The sequence below is a fragment of the Girardinichthys multiradiatus genome, chromosome 10 (genome assembly GCF_021462225.1).
Source record: "Girardinichthys multiradiatus isolate DD_20200921_A chromosome 10, DD_fGirMul_XY1, whole genome shotgun sequence".
NCBI lineage: Eukaryota > Metazoa > Chordata > Actinopteri > Cyprinodontiformes > Goodeidae > Girardinichthys > Girardinichthys multiradiatus.
This window is the reverse complement of record NC_061803.1, coordinates 14327976-14347172: the sequence shown is the minus strand read 5'-3', so window position 1 is coordinate 14347172 and position 19197 is coordinate 14327976. Positions and strand designations below refer to the sequence as shown.

General features: G+C 39.0%; 1 protein-coding gene across 2 annotated transcripts in view; it reads right to left on the bottom strand.

Annotated features, from left to right (window-relative positions):
• ctbp2l (C-terminal binding protein 2, like) overlaps positions 1–19197 on the bottom strand; it is a 152819-nt gene that overhangs the window by 72634 nt on the left and 60988 nt on the right. The window contains exons 2-3 of one of the 2 annotated variants that reach the window (XM_047377332.1): positions 18960–19161; positions 4567–4642 (exon numbers count right to left, since the gene is read on the bottom strand). In XM_047377332.1, coding sequence (XP_047233288.1) covers positions 4567–4609 — 43 coding nt within the window. In that variant the 5' untranslated portion in view covers positions 4610–4642; positions 18960–19161. The remainder of the gene's footprint in view (positions 1–4566; positions 4643–18959; positions 19162–19197) is intronic. The other variant, XM_047377330.1, reaches the window with a different exon arrangement.

The following is a 19197-nucleotide window of genomic DNA, read 5'->3' as shown; positions in this document are numbered from 1 at the left end:
GAATGATTCTGGACTGCCATGTTTTAAATTGAAAGCAATCTTTCACTCATAACAGAGGGATACAAATACATCATAAAAGCGGTACTGTCCTAATAAGGAATGTAAATATGTGGAAGGCAGCAGGAATTTGTTTCTAAAAGTATTTGCTGACCAGCTTAATGGGATTTTAACCAGGAAGACGGCTGACTGTCAGTCGAATTCTTCACAATGATGTTATTCCATGTCCCCATACAAAATCAAATGGTTATTCCAAATATTTTATTCCATCTTTTATAAATATTTTATTTCATCTCCAAATAGTAGATCTTTTATTGCATTTATAAATTATTTTATTATATTTTCTTCAAAATGTCAATTTTGTCACCACAATGCTGCAGGCTGGCACTTAGTGCATACAATAATACATATACAATATACAGTATTTGTGTCTATCCATCCTTTCTTAGATTGCACATGGGCTGGGTTGCTGTAAACAAAATGCCCTTGATGTGATTAATATGCTTTTCCTGTTATAGCTGCAAAGAGGGGGCCGACATTATATATAATATTCTATGGATTAAGAATGGGTTGTCACTCATATGTACACATGTAGGCAGACAAGCAGGTACAAGCAGTAAAGTGTATATATTATAAAAAACTGGAGATCTGATCTGTGAATTACCAGATATAAATGAATTAGAAGCCCACTCTTATCTAAGAGATGTTATAATAATTAGAGCTGCGTAGGACATCGAACCGTCATATCAATGTCTGTAATGTAGTAATTACAAAGGACTGGGTGGTATTTTGAATACTGCCAGTAATATATTGGCCAGCTGGATGGACTTTCCCTGTCCCTTATGCCCACACCTGATGTAACAGGCACCTGATCTTACTGAAACACATACGAAACCTCACAGAGAGAGGTGCCAACATCACAATGATAGAAAAGGAAAGGAGTGGGAAAATTGCAGGTTAAGAGCAAGAATTCCACAATAATATTCCAATATCCTGTTTCCCTCATAACATGCAGCCGTAGTAATAATGATGTACTATCAAAAACAGTAAAATTTCAGTGAAATAATTCAACCTTTTAGTTGGAAAAGTTGGGGAAAAAAAGGAATACAATGATTTCGCCTTCTCCGCAGCCTCTTACAGTTAATGGATGAATGTTTTCTTTCATTAAAGAGTGACCCTGCAGTAATTTCTTAGCTCCATCCTTTCAGTTTGGAGTCTCAGTGTGCGCGTTTCTACACTATAAAGGAGACATAGACAATAACCTCTCTTAATAACCTCATTCCAGGGCGTCATGTCACTCAGATGCGAGCTTCCTAGCTTGCGAACTTGTGCTGTTTATTAATTATAAACAGCACAAGTCCAGTAAGACTTGTGTTGGTACAGCTGATGCAAGGATATTGGATATGCCCTCATCAAAAAACAAAACCCACAATTCTTAAGCAGAAGCTGGATTACCAAATACATCTCCTCTGCATTCTCAGACCTGCCTCAGGGTTGCTCCATAATTAGGAAAGTAGGCAATTAAACAATCACGAAGCCACAGGGATCTGTGCATATACTGTCATAGTTAAAAACAAAACTAAAAAATAAGAAAATCCAAAATAAACTCTGGCTATATGGTTAAAATATCAAAAGTAATGCCAAAACCAAAGGTGCTCACTCATGAACAGACCTTCCGTTCTGTCAGACTTTTAGGTGCAATGTGTTAGACATCAAGCAACATTTGTCGCTTCAGAGCCATCTGGCCATCTTTCTAGGGCACAAGATGCTAATGGCAGGACTTGGCAGCCTGCGCAGAACAGAGATGGCTGCAGAATGATTTAGATTGCGGCAACCCTACAACTGCTGATCCATTAAACTTTCATGGGGACTTCATAAATTAAAGCTATAGCTGCAAGAACTCCAACATTTAACTCAATTACTGTGATTGTACAGTATATTAAAGCTTTAACACGCCCCTGAGCCTCACCAGAGCACAAGTGGCGGGGAGGAAAGAGGGGGTGGCGGGGGACGGCAAAACACATGGTATCAATTCTGGTTCGATGGCCTTCGGAGGGTTTATGTGCATCTGCTGTGTTAATCGAGACTGTCCACATCTCTGCAGAGTGTGACGCAGGACGTCGCACATTTGCACAACTAGGAAGAAAAGCGTGAGCCACTGCATGGTGAGACCTCTTGCAGATTCGTGAAGCAAGAAAGTGGAGTTATGTCTTTTAGTTTAGGGGGCCCCATATCTTCGGCTCATGTGCAGCCCCGCGCTCTGCTCACCGATCATTACCGGGCCAGTGGCACATACTGCATCGCAGATGGGGCGGACAGAAGGGAGAGGCGACAGCCCGCTTGCTTTTTGGAGGGATCAGGAGTGTGCAGCTGAGTGCGAGAAGAGGGAGGGAATGAGTGTATCAGTGAGAAAGAGAGGGAGAGGGGAAAGGATGGAGAGAAAAATGTGATTTTCATGTCATAGGTGGAAAAAGGATAAATTGAGTAGTTAGATGAGAGAAGGCTACACTCAGCTCAGGTGGGGGTTTTAGGCAGATATGTAGAGTGGTTCAGCTGCTGAGCACTGACAAATATGACATTCATTAATTTTCCCTGTGGTGTTAATGGTTTATAAAAGGTCTACATTTCTTTCAGCCCTTTTTTTAAAAAAGGTTTAAGCAGCTGCAAGGCTTTGTAATAAAATCCTTATAATGCCTTCTGCTTTGTCTTCGTAAGAAATATGTTACATTTTAACCACAAATCAACAGATTAAAGCAGCGATGCAATGCAACATCTTTTTTCTTCATGAACAAAAAACCCCCCAAAAAACTTACTAATCTTATTCAAAACAAAACAGGACCAAAAAGAATATAGGGACTACCAACTATCATTTTCAGCCTTTGGAGTCAAGCTTGAACATCTTAATTAAAACCAGGTTTCTACAGTAAAGATTTAATCACGGTCACCTTAAGTGTGCAAAACATATCAATTCACTTAGAATAAATTCATCAGATCCAAACAGAGGTGGCAACCAAAGTCTGGCAGATAATTTATTTTTAATATTAGTAGTAGTAATGAAATTTGTCTCTTAAAAATATTTTATTTATGAAACAAACTATTAAATCTTATTAAGTCAATACTGAGAGTTAGAATAGCACAACTCGACAGAGCTACAACTCTACGTTAGCATGGCAGTATGACAAAAAAGAAACCTGGAAATGTTCTTATTCTCCTTTATTAATCATAAATGTGCAAACCTAGTGTCCCTACTGGGAAGGATGTCATGAAGTGAGAATTAAATGAATAAATTAATCAACAGGGCTAAAGTTCTGTGTTAGCCTCGGTACTGTGTTTTTGACCACGGATTGTTCTTCTCTAGCTAACAGGCTTCTCTAGCTTTGTAGGTTTTGTAGGTCTAAAAGACAAACTTATGGTTTACATCAGGGGTGTCAAACTCCAGTTTTTGAGTGTGGATGTCCCGCAAGCTTTAGATGTGTTCCTGGTCCAACCCGACTAAATGAAATGTCTGTAGTGCCTCGGAGCACAGCCAAGTTCTACGGTATCCTTCTAATGTAATTATTTGATTGAAGCATGTTGAAGCAGCGACATATCTAAAGGTCGTATGACACCAGCACTGAAGGACTGGACTTTGACAACCGTGGTTTAGTTGAAGCTAAAAACTCTAACTCTAAACACAGATCAGGTTAAACAGTTCTTAAACTGCCTTAACAGGCAACCTAGTCTCCATACTGGGAATGATGTCAAGGATTTTCTCTATGATAAATATAACTATTTCTAAAATCACCCCTACAGCAACCCCTACAGAGAATTAAAGGTATACAGAGCTCAACAGAGCTCTCTGTATTCACCTCTATATTAGCCTGGTGATTTGGGATTGTTCTTATTAATTGGCTGTTGAAATTAAGCTTCTTTGTTTCATAACATAAAACAGCTTTTACTCACGGAAATTTTACAAAATGTCTGAGATTAGGTGATGAGTAATAAAGTTCACCTAAATGATTTTTAAAAACACAGAACCAGAGTGACTGTCTAATTCAGCCCTGCTAAAGCCGTTGTTTAAGATGTCTATTAAGTAACTGATATGAAAGCTAAACTAAAATTTTGTTCATTTAAAAAAAAACCATGTGGCAATAATGACATAATGTAAAAAAGAATAAGCTGATTTATCCCAGCAGAGAATCGCTTAGTTTCAAGATGTTCAATATTAATGTCAGAGCTGCGTAAAAGAAAATTATCTGCCAAATAACTCCTCTCTCGCTCAGAATCTGATATGGGTAAATTGTATTCCTAATTATACCAGCATAAAGTCCCATCATGTTGCACAGGATGAATAAAATACAGACGTTGATTAAAACATTATCTGACAAGATTAGTGCAGCTTCAATCCAACCCAGAGGGAGGAGAATATTGCAGTCTACAAGCAAAACAACAATCTCAGCAAAGAGAATAAAATCAAAAAATTGGTTTAGGAGCAGAAGTGTCCCTCCTCCCCTCCCAGCCGCTCGGCCCAGTCGATGCGGAATGATAAACATTGGTTCAGCTCAAATTAAGATGGGAACATGAAAGGACCTGAGGCTGAGAGGAACAGGGGCCGTGGCAGATCACTCCTCATCTCTTCAGACGACAGAAATGAATCTCCTTCCCCCTGAGAGAGAGAGAGAGAGAGAGAGAGACAGATAGCTCTTCTCTGTTCCTCATAACACCGATGCTTCCCAGCAGTGGGTTTGATTGAGCCAACTAGCATCTTTTGATAAAAAACATTCCCAACCAGCTCCGTGCTTCCTTATTTGCAGACAGGCCAGATTATGCTTAATACATATCAAGCACTTTAATGGCTTAATCAGCCTTGTCATCTACCCACCGGGTCTTCTAAGATTTGCGATTCCACAGCCACGAATGCCAATATTAAACAGCCACAATGAACAATTTGGCTGATGGCATAATTCAAACAAATAAAACTCCTCTTCGCATAATGGCGAGAACTGCATTTTATTATTTAGGCGGCACATGATCCAAAGAATTAGGCAGACACTATTGAAATAGAATGTTTCAGGTTTACCTGTGGAAAAACAAGAAAAGAAGATAGCCAAGAATTATGGCTTTATCTCCTATAGATGTTTGCCAACCATGAGCCTATTTAAACTGGGAGGCTGGCTGAAGATGAGTGACTCCCTTGTCGTATGAGGATTTCACCGGTGCATTAAACAAAAAGAAGAAGCTCACTTTATTTGTGTTTTTCTCCCATGCCCTGAGACAATCACCATGGCAGCGTTAGTGGGACAACTCTGTCTGGTCATTGGCTCATGAACAAACCACAAACTGTTTTTTTTTTTTTTTACACCCTCACCAAGGTGGCTGGATGACAGATACTCTGATCCTTTATGACGGCTATCTGGAGAGCTTTTTGTGCTTCTGTCTGCCTGTTGGAGCATTATAGTGAGATTTGACATTTTAGACCCTGACCTGAAAAAGTGAGCAAGTTGTTGTAAAATCTTTACTTAAAAATGGCTTTACTTCTATGTTGGAAGTTAGACTGTCCCATTCCTTCACAGATCAAGCCATTAAATGGAAAAATGTCGAAAAAAACTAATTTATTGTTTTTGAGGAAAAACTGATAAGCAACATTCTCTTAAAAAAATCAACAAAACTGAAAAACAATTCTAAATAAAAAAGTGACATCTTTCATGTTTGTTGCTACCGAATAGGACAAACTGTTTACAAGGCATATCCTGGATATTAGTGTCAAGGCTACACTGGCAATATTTTCTGCTTTGGGTTCATATTAAACATAGACCAAGAAAATTTGCAGTACTAGTAGAGTACCAGTAACTAGAAAAAAGAAAATATATTATTTCCATCTTAACAAATGTATATAGAAAAAATGCTTCTGGCTGATGTCTATTCGAAACCTCTTAGTTGGAGTTTCTGAACCATAATGACTTGACCATTATAACCCTCTTTGCCATCTACGTTAACATTAGTGTCACCAAGCATATGGCACACATAGAGAGCCTCAATGCATGAAAATTAAATAATTAGCTAGTCTAAGCAGTTCTTCACGATATACATGTGTATAGTGATTTTCCGATGACAATAGAATCTGTGATATAACGTGCAGCCCTATGCTATATAATACTATATAAATATACTAGGGATGCCTCATATATGTGCATTAACTGATTGACCGATGTTAGTGATTTCGGTATCTGTCACTTAAGTAAAACTGGGCTGATATTAACATCACGTCAGCCATGTGGTAATTTTTTTCACGGTATCAAAGGGGTAGGGAAATATATATAATATATATCTTATCGGTAAATATCGATTATTGGCCTCAACAGCAATACAAATTTCGGATATTGATTCATATCGGTTCATCCCGAAAATATACTATTGTCATTGGCAAGCCATGCCTCTAATAGCTGGGACTTCTCTACTCATTAGATACCCAAAAATCCAATACCACCCCCCACCACCATCACCAACACACACAAAACAGATTTCAGATGTAACTGCTGATTTTTTAAGATGTAACTAAAGCAACAATTTTAATTTGACCAAGTTAACCACTTGATTTGTAGCAAATCTGTGGTAAACTGTCAGCACAACCACACAACCAGCTCACTGGTGTTTCTCTCTGCTATAGCTCACAACACAATTACACTAATCAAACCACCAAGACATTCTCTAATTTAAATAAATGTCAAATATGTACAGTATATTCTGTTATCATTGCAGAGCAGGCCAAGTAAAAAACCATGAACTGAAGAGTCAACATACAAACCATTTGAAGACAAGGTTTAGGAAGGGGAACTCGGTTTAACGAGACCGACTACACATCCTCGGAAATTTACTGCATCATAAACAGCACATACAAGTCTATTTTACTAATCTCTGTTGAAACTAAATCTACTTTGTTCATTTTCTTAATTATGCCTCTAATCTATTCATATGGTCCATAAAGTGTGATCGTGTCAGCTTAAGACTACATATCGTGTTTTAGTTTCTTTCATTTTTATTTAAACAGTGGAGATACTCAAAGACTTTCCAATTCCACTCAGTCACCTTGAACCACATCTTTCTTCTACACCAGAACATCCTGATCCAAACTATACCTACGTCTGTGAACAGAGTTCATCCTTTCCAGCAACTAACCTGAAAATGGATAACAAATACAGCTCTAAAAATCAAAATAAACTATGTCAACTTTTTTAACATGTTTTTTTAATGGTATAATTTTCTTTAAAAAGGGACAAGTAATAATCCCTGGCAGGTTGCTATATATTTAATTTTAACTATTTTATATGGGAAAACTTGTTTTTACATCCAAAATTTCAAGATAAAGATTACTTGTACTTTAACTGTGCTAAAATCAGCCTGTTTTAATCTAAATTTTTGCCTATATATAAGTATAATAATTTAATAGCAATAAAATTTTTGCAGCAGCATGTTTTTAGGTTTTAAATTAAATCATTTCTTAGATTTTCTTCATGTTGGGATTATCAATCTGAGAATATTATTTAATATTTAATATTAATATTTTAATATTTTATCAAATAATATTTCGGTCTGTTAAGGGTTGTCCTGTGAATACCAGCCCAGTAAGGCGATGGTATTAGGACAAAATTGAAAGGTGTGAGACGAGCTCTGACATTATTGAACAGCAAAACTCTGCACACACATGAAATGAATTCACACAATTTCTTAAAATACAAGAATTTATTAACAAAAATAAGTCAACTCAAAGTCAAACATATTTCAATCAACAAACTCTTTACTATACTAAAACAATCCAACTAAACTACCAAGCAGAATTAAAGAATAACGAAGACTAATGGGCTATGTACAATATGAACAAGTGGATTAAAGATGGTTGAAAACCATGACCAAAGGAATGATGCAACATTACCATGCAATGTTTATGTTTGAGAACCAAGGATTATCTTGACGAATCTGGAAGTGAAGTTAAGTTAGTCTTGGAACTAACTTTGGCAATAATCAGCTTACCCTTAGACAACCCTTCACAATGCAAGATCCGATAAAATATTGTTTTAATAAAATAATATTTTAAGAATGATCTGCTGAATAAAACCAACCTTCTGGATGACCATTTCTCAACAGTATCTCATTATCTGCCTTTATTTATTAAAATAATATTTGAAGGAATATTATTAAGGGAATATTTTGGAAAGAGCCAAATCTTTCGGGAGAAATGGGGCTTAATGGTGTTTACTTAGTTATCAAATTTAGTAAAATGATGTTAGGGACACATTATTTACTGGATTGAAAACTAAACCTTTCTGGGTAAATATTATTTAGCAGCAAGCACATGTCCTTAGCTGTTAGCAGTTAAGCTAACAAAGAAGCTGTTAGCTTAGCACCAGATTCAAACACACACCTTTAAAAATACCATTAATAAAAGGGTTAAAATGCATAAGTGCGGATGGCGCGTTATGATCAATCTTCTGTTTAAAATCACCCTTTAATAAAGTTAGTCTTAACTTTAAAAACACACAAAGAACACAACCTGAGCACGTGTGCTGCCGATAGTCTGCTAGCACCAAGATAGCCGAGTTCAACACAAACAAAACCAAACTTCATAAAATGAAAAACGTTTAGATCATTTCAATCTAAATCACTTCTATATTATTCTGCTCTGCCCAAACCTAACCTCTGACCATGCTGAGGAGTTGTCCGGGTGATGACGAAGTTTGAAGAAGATATCCACAGTGAACAATGGTTAGTTACAGCTAACCTCCTTAGCTGTGGGAGTGGCGGCTGTTTTGTGGGCCGGTGAACAAACGGTTAGCTTCTAGCTAACCTCCGTGGTTGTGGATGAAAGACGGCCCGTTCTGTCCGCTAACCACACTGTACGTTACCGTTACCACGGCGATGGAGTCTCTGCTGTCTTCCTTCCAGACTGGGAGACCGCTCCGCTCAGCTTCATAGAGACCACTTCTCTGTAGGGAACTTCTCTGGGACAGTTTGCTTCTGCAGGCCTCAGAGAGAAAGTAAGCATTTCTTACTCCTTAATTTCCCCGTTCATGAATGAAAATACCGGATACACAGACAGTATTTCATTCGTACTTAACTTTGCATATGATCGATGATCGTATGACATCTTTGGATCCATTTGAAGAGTTTATGTCTGTTTGCCAGCAAAGAGACATCAGCGCGCTGTTCTGTTCCCCTCCTATCCCGATGATCACCGGTGGAAGAGGTCGGCTTGTTGGAGAGGGGATGCTCTTATTCAGACAGTGGCATCATGGGAAGTCTTCTGCTACCCCCCTTTCCTCAGTTGCTGAAAGTCAGTTAAATGCAATTTATTTTGAAAGTTCCAGAAAAGTGTGTACCGGAGTTTTAATGTTGAAATCCATGGCTGGGTCCCAACATTCATTAAGAAAACTTAAAACTGTTCAGACTCACTGGACAATTCCTCAAGAAATTCCTTGAGAATTCCTCAAGAAAACTGAGCAACTAAACCGAATTTGTCCTGAGAAACAAACATATAAGACTTGAACTACTGAGGATACGTGGTGTACTTCTAGCATTTTATGTCACATATTTCATAGCTGCATTATGGATAGTTTAGTTTTCAGTTATTATGGTACAACACTAAACATGTTCTGCTATATTTTACACTGTTTTGACTGCAAGGTTTTATGCAGCTCAGTGCAACACACAATAAACCTCTTCCTGAGTAAGAGCTGTCAGTCAGCTGTATGGTACGATGTCTGAAAGAGGTGATCTCAGAACTCTTCCCCTCTGTTAGAAATGTTTCTAGTGTCAACAAAAACAAAAAAACAAAACAAACAGTCAATTCTGGTTTGGGTAAAGATAGACATTCACTAATCACAAGCCACAAACAGCTTGTTTATTAGCATTATCTCATAAGACTGAAAACCACAGAAGAAAAATAATTGCAATAATTTTTAACATAATTTTTACTCGCTACTATTATTAAACCTAGCTAGTACCAAGTATGCTTTTTTTATTTCTTCCATCACCTGCACATACAGTTCACACTATTTGATATCCCACTGTTTCTGCAACAGACAATACATTTTTTGTTAAATGAATTGTATGGAAATTCTTGGGTCAGGAGCTTAAATTGAAAACAGCTGATTTAGCCCCAGTAGGATCATGAACAGGATGGATGCCTTGTCAATAAATGCATAATGAACCGTGATGAAAATATAAAAATACTTTAAAATCTAAAACCATAAAAAAATAGATACAACCTAAAATGACATTAAATAATATTGTACATTGCAACATTAAAAGGAAGCTTTCTACACACAAACATTTCAACTAGCGCTTCCTTACACTGGATGAGTGACAGGAACACTTCAGTAGGATTTGTAAGTGCTTTAGTAAAACCATCCAATCATTCTAAAAAAGTGAACATTAACTTTCTTAAAAGTGCTTTGGAAGTACAGTTGGGCAGTATATGGCGGATAGTACATATTTTAAGGAGCTGCTACAAACCAGCACAACTTGAGCTGAAGACCACTAGATTATCTGCATACATACATGGTTTATTAGTGTCTTACCCGGCATAGAAGCAGTGTTACAGGCTCTTAGCTGAAAGGACAGATCATCAACATAAACGTTAAAAAAAACTGGAGACAAAATTCCAGACCATTACTAAAGAGGACAGAAAATCTACTTCCCCATTATCCTGCATCTTCTGATGAGATACCAGTAAGCGAGAACCCTCACAACAATGTCATTTACCAAAAGGTTTTCTGTTGTTCACTTGATCAAAAAGCTTTAGAAGAATCAATAAAACACATAAGGACAGATGCAATTTTGGCCCTACACAAACCACAGGCTTTATTATAAGATCATTTATTAATGGCTTCATATACCTTGCATGCCATTATACCTAAAGGTTCATCACCCATGTCAGAATCTTGAGTGTGCAGTTGAGTGTACTGCAATGCTTTTTCCATAATGCTGCAATACTATCTGCCCCAGAAACACCTTCAACAGTACATGGTAGAGATGGTTTACAATATTTAGGAACTTTCACCACTTTCGAAAAAAGCATACTCATTTGCACATGTCTTCTATTCCAACTCTGGGCCTTGCTCAAGTCTTCCAGCCATGGCTGAACGTGTACAAGCTACACAAGCTTCATCCTGATATGTGGCTACATGTTCTTTCCAACCAGACCTGATATTAGGTTTCTTATTATGCTTATATTGTTAAATTTTCAATTGTTGCTGGCAATTGTTCAACATTTACAGTAAAAGCAAAAGGTATATGGTCTGACACAGCTACCCCAGACTTATTAGTAATGTTTTCTAATTTATTATGTAAGACAAAGGCAATGGATTGCAGTTTGGGATTAAGTGAGGGTAAAACAACATTATTTAAGTATTCAACTTAGAAACCGTTACATTCATAGTCAAATTACAGACTTTTGCCTGTAGCCGCACAGCAACACCACCTGTTAAGGTCTCTCTCTAGCTTTGTAGCTCACACCCAAAAGAGCAAACAACTGTCGTTCCCACAGGAATGACTAACTGTCTCCGTTGCCTGATACATACAAATTCAGCAGCTGGACTTTAACAGCCCATCTAATCAAGAAGGATTCCTCCTATTAAATGTAAACACCTGCGCTATGAAATATTAAAGCTTTTATAACTGCCAGATAACTGTCTCATAATGTTGGTATCTGACTTTTAGTGGAATCTGTTTGCCAGCATAAAATGCTTTTCTTACAGAAATACAGATATAATGTAGTCCTAATAACTCGACGACTTGTAAAATGACAAGTGAGTCATAATGACAATAACAAGTCTGATTAGGTAACATATACAGGTCCTTCTCAAAATATTAGCATATTGTGATGAAGTTAATTATTTTCCATAATGTCATAATGAAAATTTAACATTCATATATTTTAGATTCATTGCACACTAACTGAAATATTTCAGGTCTTTTATTGTCTTAATACGGATGATTTTGGTATACAGCTCATGAAAACCCAAAATTCCTGTCTCACAAAATTAGCATATTTCACCCGACCAATAAAAGAAAAGTGTTTTTAATACAAAAAACGTCAACCTTCAAATAATCATGTACAGTTATGCACTCAATACTTGGTCGGGAATCCTTTTGCAGAAATTACTGCTTCAATGCGGCGTGGCATGGAGGCAATCAGCCTGTGGCACTGCTGAGGTCTTATGGAGGCCCAGGATGCTTCGATAGCGGCCTTTAGCTCATCCAGAGTGTTGGGTCTTGAGTCTCTCAACGTTCTCTTCACAATATCCCACAGATTCTCTATGGGGTTCAGGTCAGGAGAGTTGGCAGGCCAATTGAGCACAGTGATACCATGGTCAGTAAACCATTTACCAGTGGTTTTGGCACTGTGAGCAGGTGCCAGGTCGTGCTGAAAAATGAAATCTTCATCTCCATAAAGGTTTTCAGCAGATGGAAGCATGAAGTGCTCCAAAATCTCCTGATAGCTAGCTGCATTGACCCTGCCCTTGATAAAACACAGTGGACCAACACCAGCAGCTGACACGGCACCCCAGACCATCACTGACTGTGGGTTCTTGACACTGGACTTCTGGCATTTTGGCATTTCCTTCTCCCCAGTCTTCCTCCAGACTCTGGCACCTTGATTTCCGAATGACATGCAGAATTTGCTTTCATCCAAAAAAAGTACTTTGGACCACTGAGCAACAGTCCAGTGCTGCTTCTCTGTAGCCCAGGTCAGGCGCTTCTGCCGCTGTTTCTGGTTCAAAAGTGGCTTGACCTGGGGAATGCGGCACCTGTAGCCCATTTCCTGCACACGCCTGTGCACGGTGGCTCTGGATGTTTCTACTCCAGACTCAGTCCACTGCTTCCGCAGGTCCCCCAAGGTCTGGAATCGGCCCTTCTCCACAATCTTCCTCAGGGTCCGGTCACCTCTTCTCGTTGTGCAGCGTTTTCTGCCACACTTTTTCCTTCCCACAGACTTCCCACTGAGGTGCCTTGATACAGCACTCTGGGAACAGCCTATTCGTTCAGAAATTTCTTTCTGTGTCTTACCCTCTTGCTTGAGGGTGTCAATAGTGGCCTTCTGGACAGCAGTCAGGTCGGCAGTCTTACCCATGATTGGGGTTTTGAGTGATGAACCAGGCTGGGAGTTTTAAAGGCCTCAGGAATCTTTTGCAGGTGTTTAGAGTTAACTCGTTGATTCAGATGATTAGGTTCATAGCTCGTTTAGAGACCCTTTTAATAATATGCTAATTTTGTGAGATAGGAATTTTGGGTTTTCATGAGCTGTATGCCAAAATCATCCGTATTAAGACAATAAAAGACTTGAAATATTTCAGTTAGTGTGCAATGAATCTAAAATATATGAATGTTAAATTTTCATCAAGACATTATGGAAAATAATGAGCTTTATCACAATATGCTAATATTTTGAGAAGGACCTGTATGTACTTGGCACATAAAAATAAGTCAAGACAGTGTCTGTGAACATCAGTTTTAAACTTTTGCTACAGATTCTTAAATGGATTTTGGTCTAAACTTTGACAGGACCATTCCAACACAAATAAGCTTTTATCTAACCCATTCGGTTCGTTGTACTGCTGGAAGGAAACCCTCTGCCAATGTCTTTTAAGGTCGCTAACTAGGATTGCCCTGTAATTAGCTCCAACTATCTTCCCATCAACTGTGACCAGCTTTCCTGTCCCTACTGAAAAAAAGCTTCCCAGCACCATGATACTGCCACCACAGTGGAGGTAGTGCGTCAGGTTAATGCGCAATTTTAAGTTTTTCTCTACACATAGTGTTTTGCTTGAAAGCCAACACTAAGACACAAACTTCCAATTTGTGTCTTATGCCCTTCTACCATGTGTGCTGTGTTGCCTGCATCACTTGGGGCAAAACAGTATTTCTTATTGCTTTCTTTTCACAGGGATTTATTATGTTATTGGTTTAATAATGTTCTCTACATAGATCTCCTAAGCCTTTCCAGAACAGCTAGATTAATACTGAGGAGACTTCAGAAGGCAATTGGTTGTCCTGGATTTTATTTGGATATATCAGAGTAAATGGGGTAATATACTGATTTTTATGCATAAAACATTTGACAGCCAAGTATCCTTTTCCTTCCTCTTCACAATTATGCAGTACTTTGTGTTGGTCACATAAAATCCCTATAAAATACAAACCAGCACACTCAATATTATTCTGCAGTACTTGTAGGGGAATCCTAATGTTTCTAGGACCAGTTTATGGGCCTTTAGAGAAAGTGTGGCATATGCCCTTCATTTCAAGTGTGCAATGTTGAGGTGCTTGCATCATGTAGCAAATCAAATATGCTGGCACTGAGGGTAATGGTGCATCTAGCTTCATTTTCCAGCAACGTAGTCATGTCTACCTCCTCCCTTCACCGGCTCTGGGGGGGCCCAGCAGCTTAACAAACCTCTTGGCGACCCAGACAACAAAGTGGAGATGATTTTAACTCAGGAATTCGTCTGACTGGCACAGTCAAACACAGATGTGCATGCAAGACAGAGGCAAACAAGTGGATTTGAAAAGGTACATTTGCAAGGCTTTAAACTCTTGTTTTCACCCTCACGAAGACACACAGGCTCCTCGCCGCCTGGTCTGGGTTTGTAACGATGTGCACAACATAGGGTTGGGGCGGTTCCTATTCCATGTTTATGTCCCCACTGCTTTCTAATCCACACCCTAAAGCCTAAATAATCAGTGCAGTTAACAGTCATTACAAAAATGAAAGTATTCTATCCCCTGCAGTAGTCTGACCTAAGTTCAAATGTTTAGCGCTTCTCCAAAACAATAAGTCTCATATCAGATACTCCTATGCAAACAACCCACAGGTCAAGCTGAGAGGGCCAAAGTAAGGCAGGGATCTCATTCTCCTCTCTGGATAGCCGCAGAAGGTCAACAACTATGCACTGATTTCTGCAGCGCAGCTGACTTATATAGTGTGCCAGGAGAAAACTATTAGAATCATTCAGTATTGCTCACTAATAGATGATAACAATGTGGTAATAAAACTAAGAATGGTTGCTGTTGGAACATGCAGCAATGAAACAATGATGCCTTATAAATGTGGAACAGGGTGAAGCACCATGAGGATTTCTCATGCAATCAAAGAAGACAGTTTGAATAGCCTTGCTAAAAGGTTAAATCACAATGACAAGTCAGGTTTAATACTAATTTATTTATAACATTTACATGGTATTATATCACTTTGGCTTGTCAAATATGTTACTGAAAAGAAAGTAAGCAGATATTTGAGTTCTAAGATAACTAGAATAAATTTTATAGAGTTTGTCTAGAATTACACTTAAGGCGTGTTCCAAATTCTTCCAGAACTACACAGGCATATACAGTAGGTTCCTACACATTTGTCATTTAGAAAAAATCACTATGAATTTACTGCAGATACGATGGATGGATTCTTATAGAGATTTATGTTTAAGCAAACTGCTCAGTTAGGTAAAATACCTGAGAAAATACAGAAAAAAAGTTTTTCAGGATGGCTTTGTAGACAGTGGAGGAAAATTCTAAAATTGGGGCATTCTTAGAATAACCATCTTAAGAAAAAGTCTCGTGGATCTTCACCACACATTCATTTGCAAGTTAAAAATCATCTTTGAGGTTACAAAGAACAAATGTATGTGTGAGCAGCAAATAAAAGACAAAAAGGAGATAAATCTCCAAATGGTAATAAAGAGGTGAGTAAAACATGCTTTATGCTTCTGTTGCCAGCAGCACTGGGAACATATCACAGAAGGAACGGAATAGGAATCTAATTAAATACCTGCAAATTTCACTGTTTGCTTGAATACAGAATAATGACCAGTATGATCAAACTTAGATATTTGGTGTATTTGGTGTGCACACTAAAGCTGATTTGGCTCTGTTTTCTAGAAAACAAAATTACCTTAGGTAAACTTTGCAGCTTGGTGAATATTTTAATGTATTTTTTACATATAGTACATTGTCCTTCAGTTTGTACCTGTTTAAGGGTTAACAAAACTTAATTTCCTTAATTCGGCTGCACAGTGGTGCAGTTGGTACCACTGTTGCCTTGCAGCAAGAAGGTCCTGGGTTTGATTCCCGGCCTGGAGTCTTTCTGCAGTTTCTGGAGTTTGCATGTTCTCCCCGTGCATGCGTGGGTTCTCACCGGGTACTCCGGCTTCCTCCCACAGTCCAAAGACATGCCTGTTAGGTTAATTGGTAACTCTAAATTGCCCTTAGGTGTACGAATGAGTGTGTGCGTGGTTGTTTGTGTGTTGCCCTGCGATGGACTGGCGACCTGTCCAGGGTGTACCCTGCCTCTCGCTCATAGACTGCTGGATAGTGGAACCAGCTCCCCCGCAACCTACTATGGAATAAGCGGTAGAAAATGACTGACTGAAAACTTAATTTATGTAATTGTGGACTAACAGTGTGATACACTAAAAACATGTCAGGATTTAAGACAAATAAGGCAGCATAAGCTATAGGTTTGCCTTGGCACATCTTCAGAGTTCTACAAAATCTGGTGACCTTAAGAGAGCAGTAAATACACAAGTAATAAATACAGGTCCTTCTCAAAAAATTAGCATATTGTGATAAAGTTCATTATTTTCCATAATGTCATGATGAAAATTTAACATTCATATATTTTAGATTCATTGCACACTAAACTGAAATATTTCAGGTCTTTCATTGTCTTAATACGGATGATTGTGGCATACAGCTCATGAAAACCCAAAATTCCTGTCTCACAAAATTAGCATATTTCATCCGACCAATAAAAGAAAAGTGTTTTTAATACAAAAAACGTCAACCTTCAAATAATCATGTACAGTTATGCACTCAATACTTGGTCGGGAATCCATTTGCAGAAATGACTGCTTCAATGCGGCGTGGCATGGAGGCAATCAGCCTGTGGCACTGCTGAGGTCTTATGGAGGCCCAGGATGCTTCGATAGCGGCCTTTAGCTCATCCAGAGTGTTGGGTCTTGAGTCTCTCAACGTTCTCTTCACAATATCCCACAGATTCTCTATGGGGTTCAGGTCAGGAGAGTTGGCAGGCCAATTGAGCACAGTGATACCATGGTCAGTAAACCATTTACCAGTGGTTTTGGCACTGTGAGCGGGTGCCAAGTCATGCTGAAAAATGAAATCTTCATCTCCATAAAGCTTTTCAGCAGATGGAAGCATAAAGTGCTCCAAAATCTCCTGATAGCTAGCTGCATTGACCCTGCCCTTGATAAAACACAGTGGACCAACACCAGCAGCTGACACGGCACCCCAGACCATCACTGACTGTGGGTACTTGACACTGGACTTCTGGCATTTTGGCATTTCCTTCTCCCTAGTCTTCCTCCAGACTCTGGCACCTTGATTTCCGAATGACATGCAGAATTTGCTTTCATCCGAAAAAAGTACTTTGGACCACTGAGCAACAGTCCAGTGCTGCTTCTCTGTAGCCCAGGTCTGGGGAATGCGGCACCTGTAGCCCATTTCCTGCACACGCCTGTGCACGGTGGCTCTGGATGTTTCTACTCCAGACTCAGTCCACTGCTTCCGCAGGTCCCCCAAGGTCTGGAATCGGCCCTTCTCCACAATCTTCCTCAGGGTCCGGTCACCTCTTCTCGTTGTGCAGCGTTTTCTGCCACACTTTGTCCTTCCCACAGACGTCCCACTGAGGTGCCTTGATACAGCACTCTGGGAACAGCCTATTCGTTCAGAAATTTCTTTCTGTGTCTTACCCTCTTGCTTGAGGTTGTCAATAGTGGCCTTCTGGACAGCAGTCAGGTCGGCAGTCTTACCCATGATTGGGGTTTTGAGTGATGAACCAGGCTGGGAGTTTTAAAGGCCTCAGGAATCTTTTGCAGGTGTTTAGAGTTAACTCGTTGATTCAGATGATTAGGTTCATAGCTCGTTTAGAGACCCTTTTAATAATATGCTAATTTTGTGAGATAGGAATTTTGGGTTTTCATGAGCTGTATGCCAAAATCATCCGTATTAAGACAATAAAAGATCTGAAATATTTCAGTTAGTGTGCAATGAATCTAAAATATATGAATGTTAAATTTTCATCATGACATTATGGAAAATAATGAACTTTATCACAATATGCTAATTTTTTTAGAAGGACCTGTACATAAATAACATTTGCCACAAGATGCAAAAATAACAGAAAAATAAACCCTTGAAATGTGTGAAAAAAATGAACTGGAAGAAGTTTAGAAAGTGGTCTAAGCCCTCCTTAGCATGTCAAAGCTCCCTCCCTGAGCCTTGAAAAACTCTCCCTCAGTTCTGCCTAATGGATCGTAGACATGGCAACCCAAAATGCACAGTAAGCTTTTTAAACTCAACACACAATAAATGTTAAAGAATTTTGTTGAAGAAGGCAGATATGAAATTTATGGATTATTTCCTACATTTTAAGCAAATGTACAGAATCAACAACAGTTCTCAAGTGCTTATTGTAGAGAATTTTAGTCTTTTTTTGTCATTCCGATCTTTGTAGAGTAAGAAGCAATAATGGCAGGTAGATTAATGGTGGTGGCAGCATCGTCTCCACAGCATGACGTTGCCACCGCCACATTTGTTTTTTTAGTTTCCACACCATAATTTTCATTGTTTGTCAAGATGCTTTCAAACAGCCAAATTTCTAAGCAAGGGGTAAAAGGGGCCTTCTATTAGCTAGCTGACTAGCAGTGCGCAGCAACAGGTGGGAAGACAGTGCTTCGTTATTCATACAATTACTCCGGCACTTTCTTTGGCTTTTTAAAACCTTGGTTCACGGTCCCATAAGTCGCACATGTCTGCTACAGACTGAAAGGCCAAGAATCAGTAACACACCCACATCCCAAACAAATAATCTGCAAGTTTCTTTTCACTAGAAATAAATCCTAAAACAGCACAGTTTGCTGGAATAATCCACAAAAAAATTTCAATAAACCATGATGGAAGGAAGTCTTTACCTTCACAGATCCGGTCCAGTCGCTGTCTCTTCACTTTATGTTTGTCAGTCAGGGACATGGCGTCAAACACAGCTCAGCACGGCACGCTGGGGGACCTCTCCTCCGTCTCCTCCTCCTCCTCAACCACAAACACTGACAAGGTTCAGACTCCTAGTGCACAGTCAGCACTGTTCCCCGGGGCATTCCGCCTCGGCACATACACCTACAAACACAAGGAGGCTTGGTTAAACACAAACAT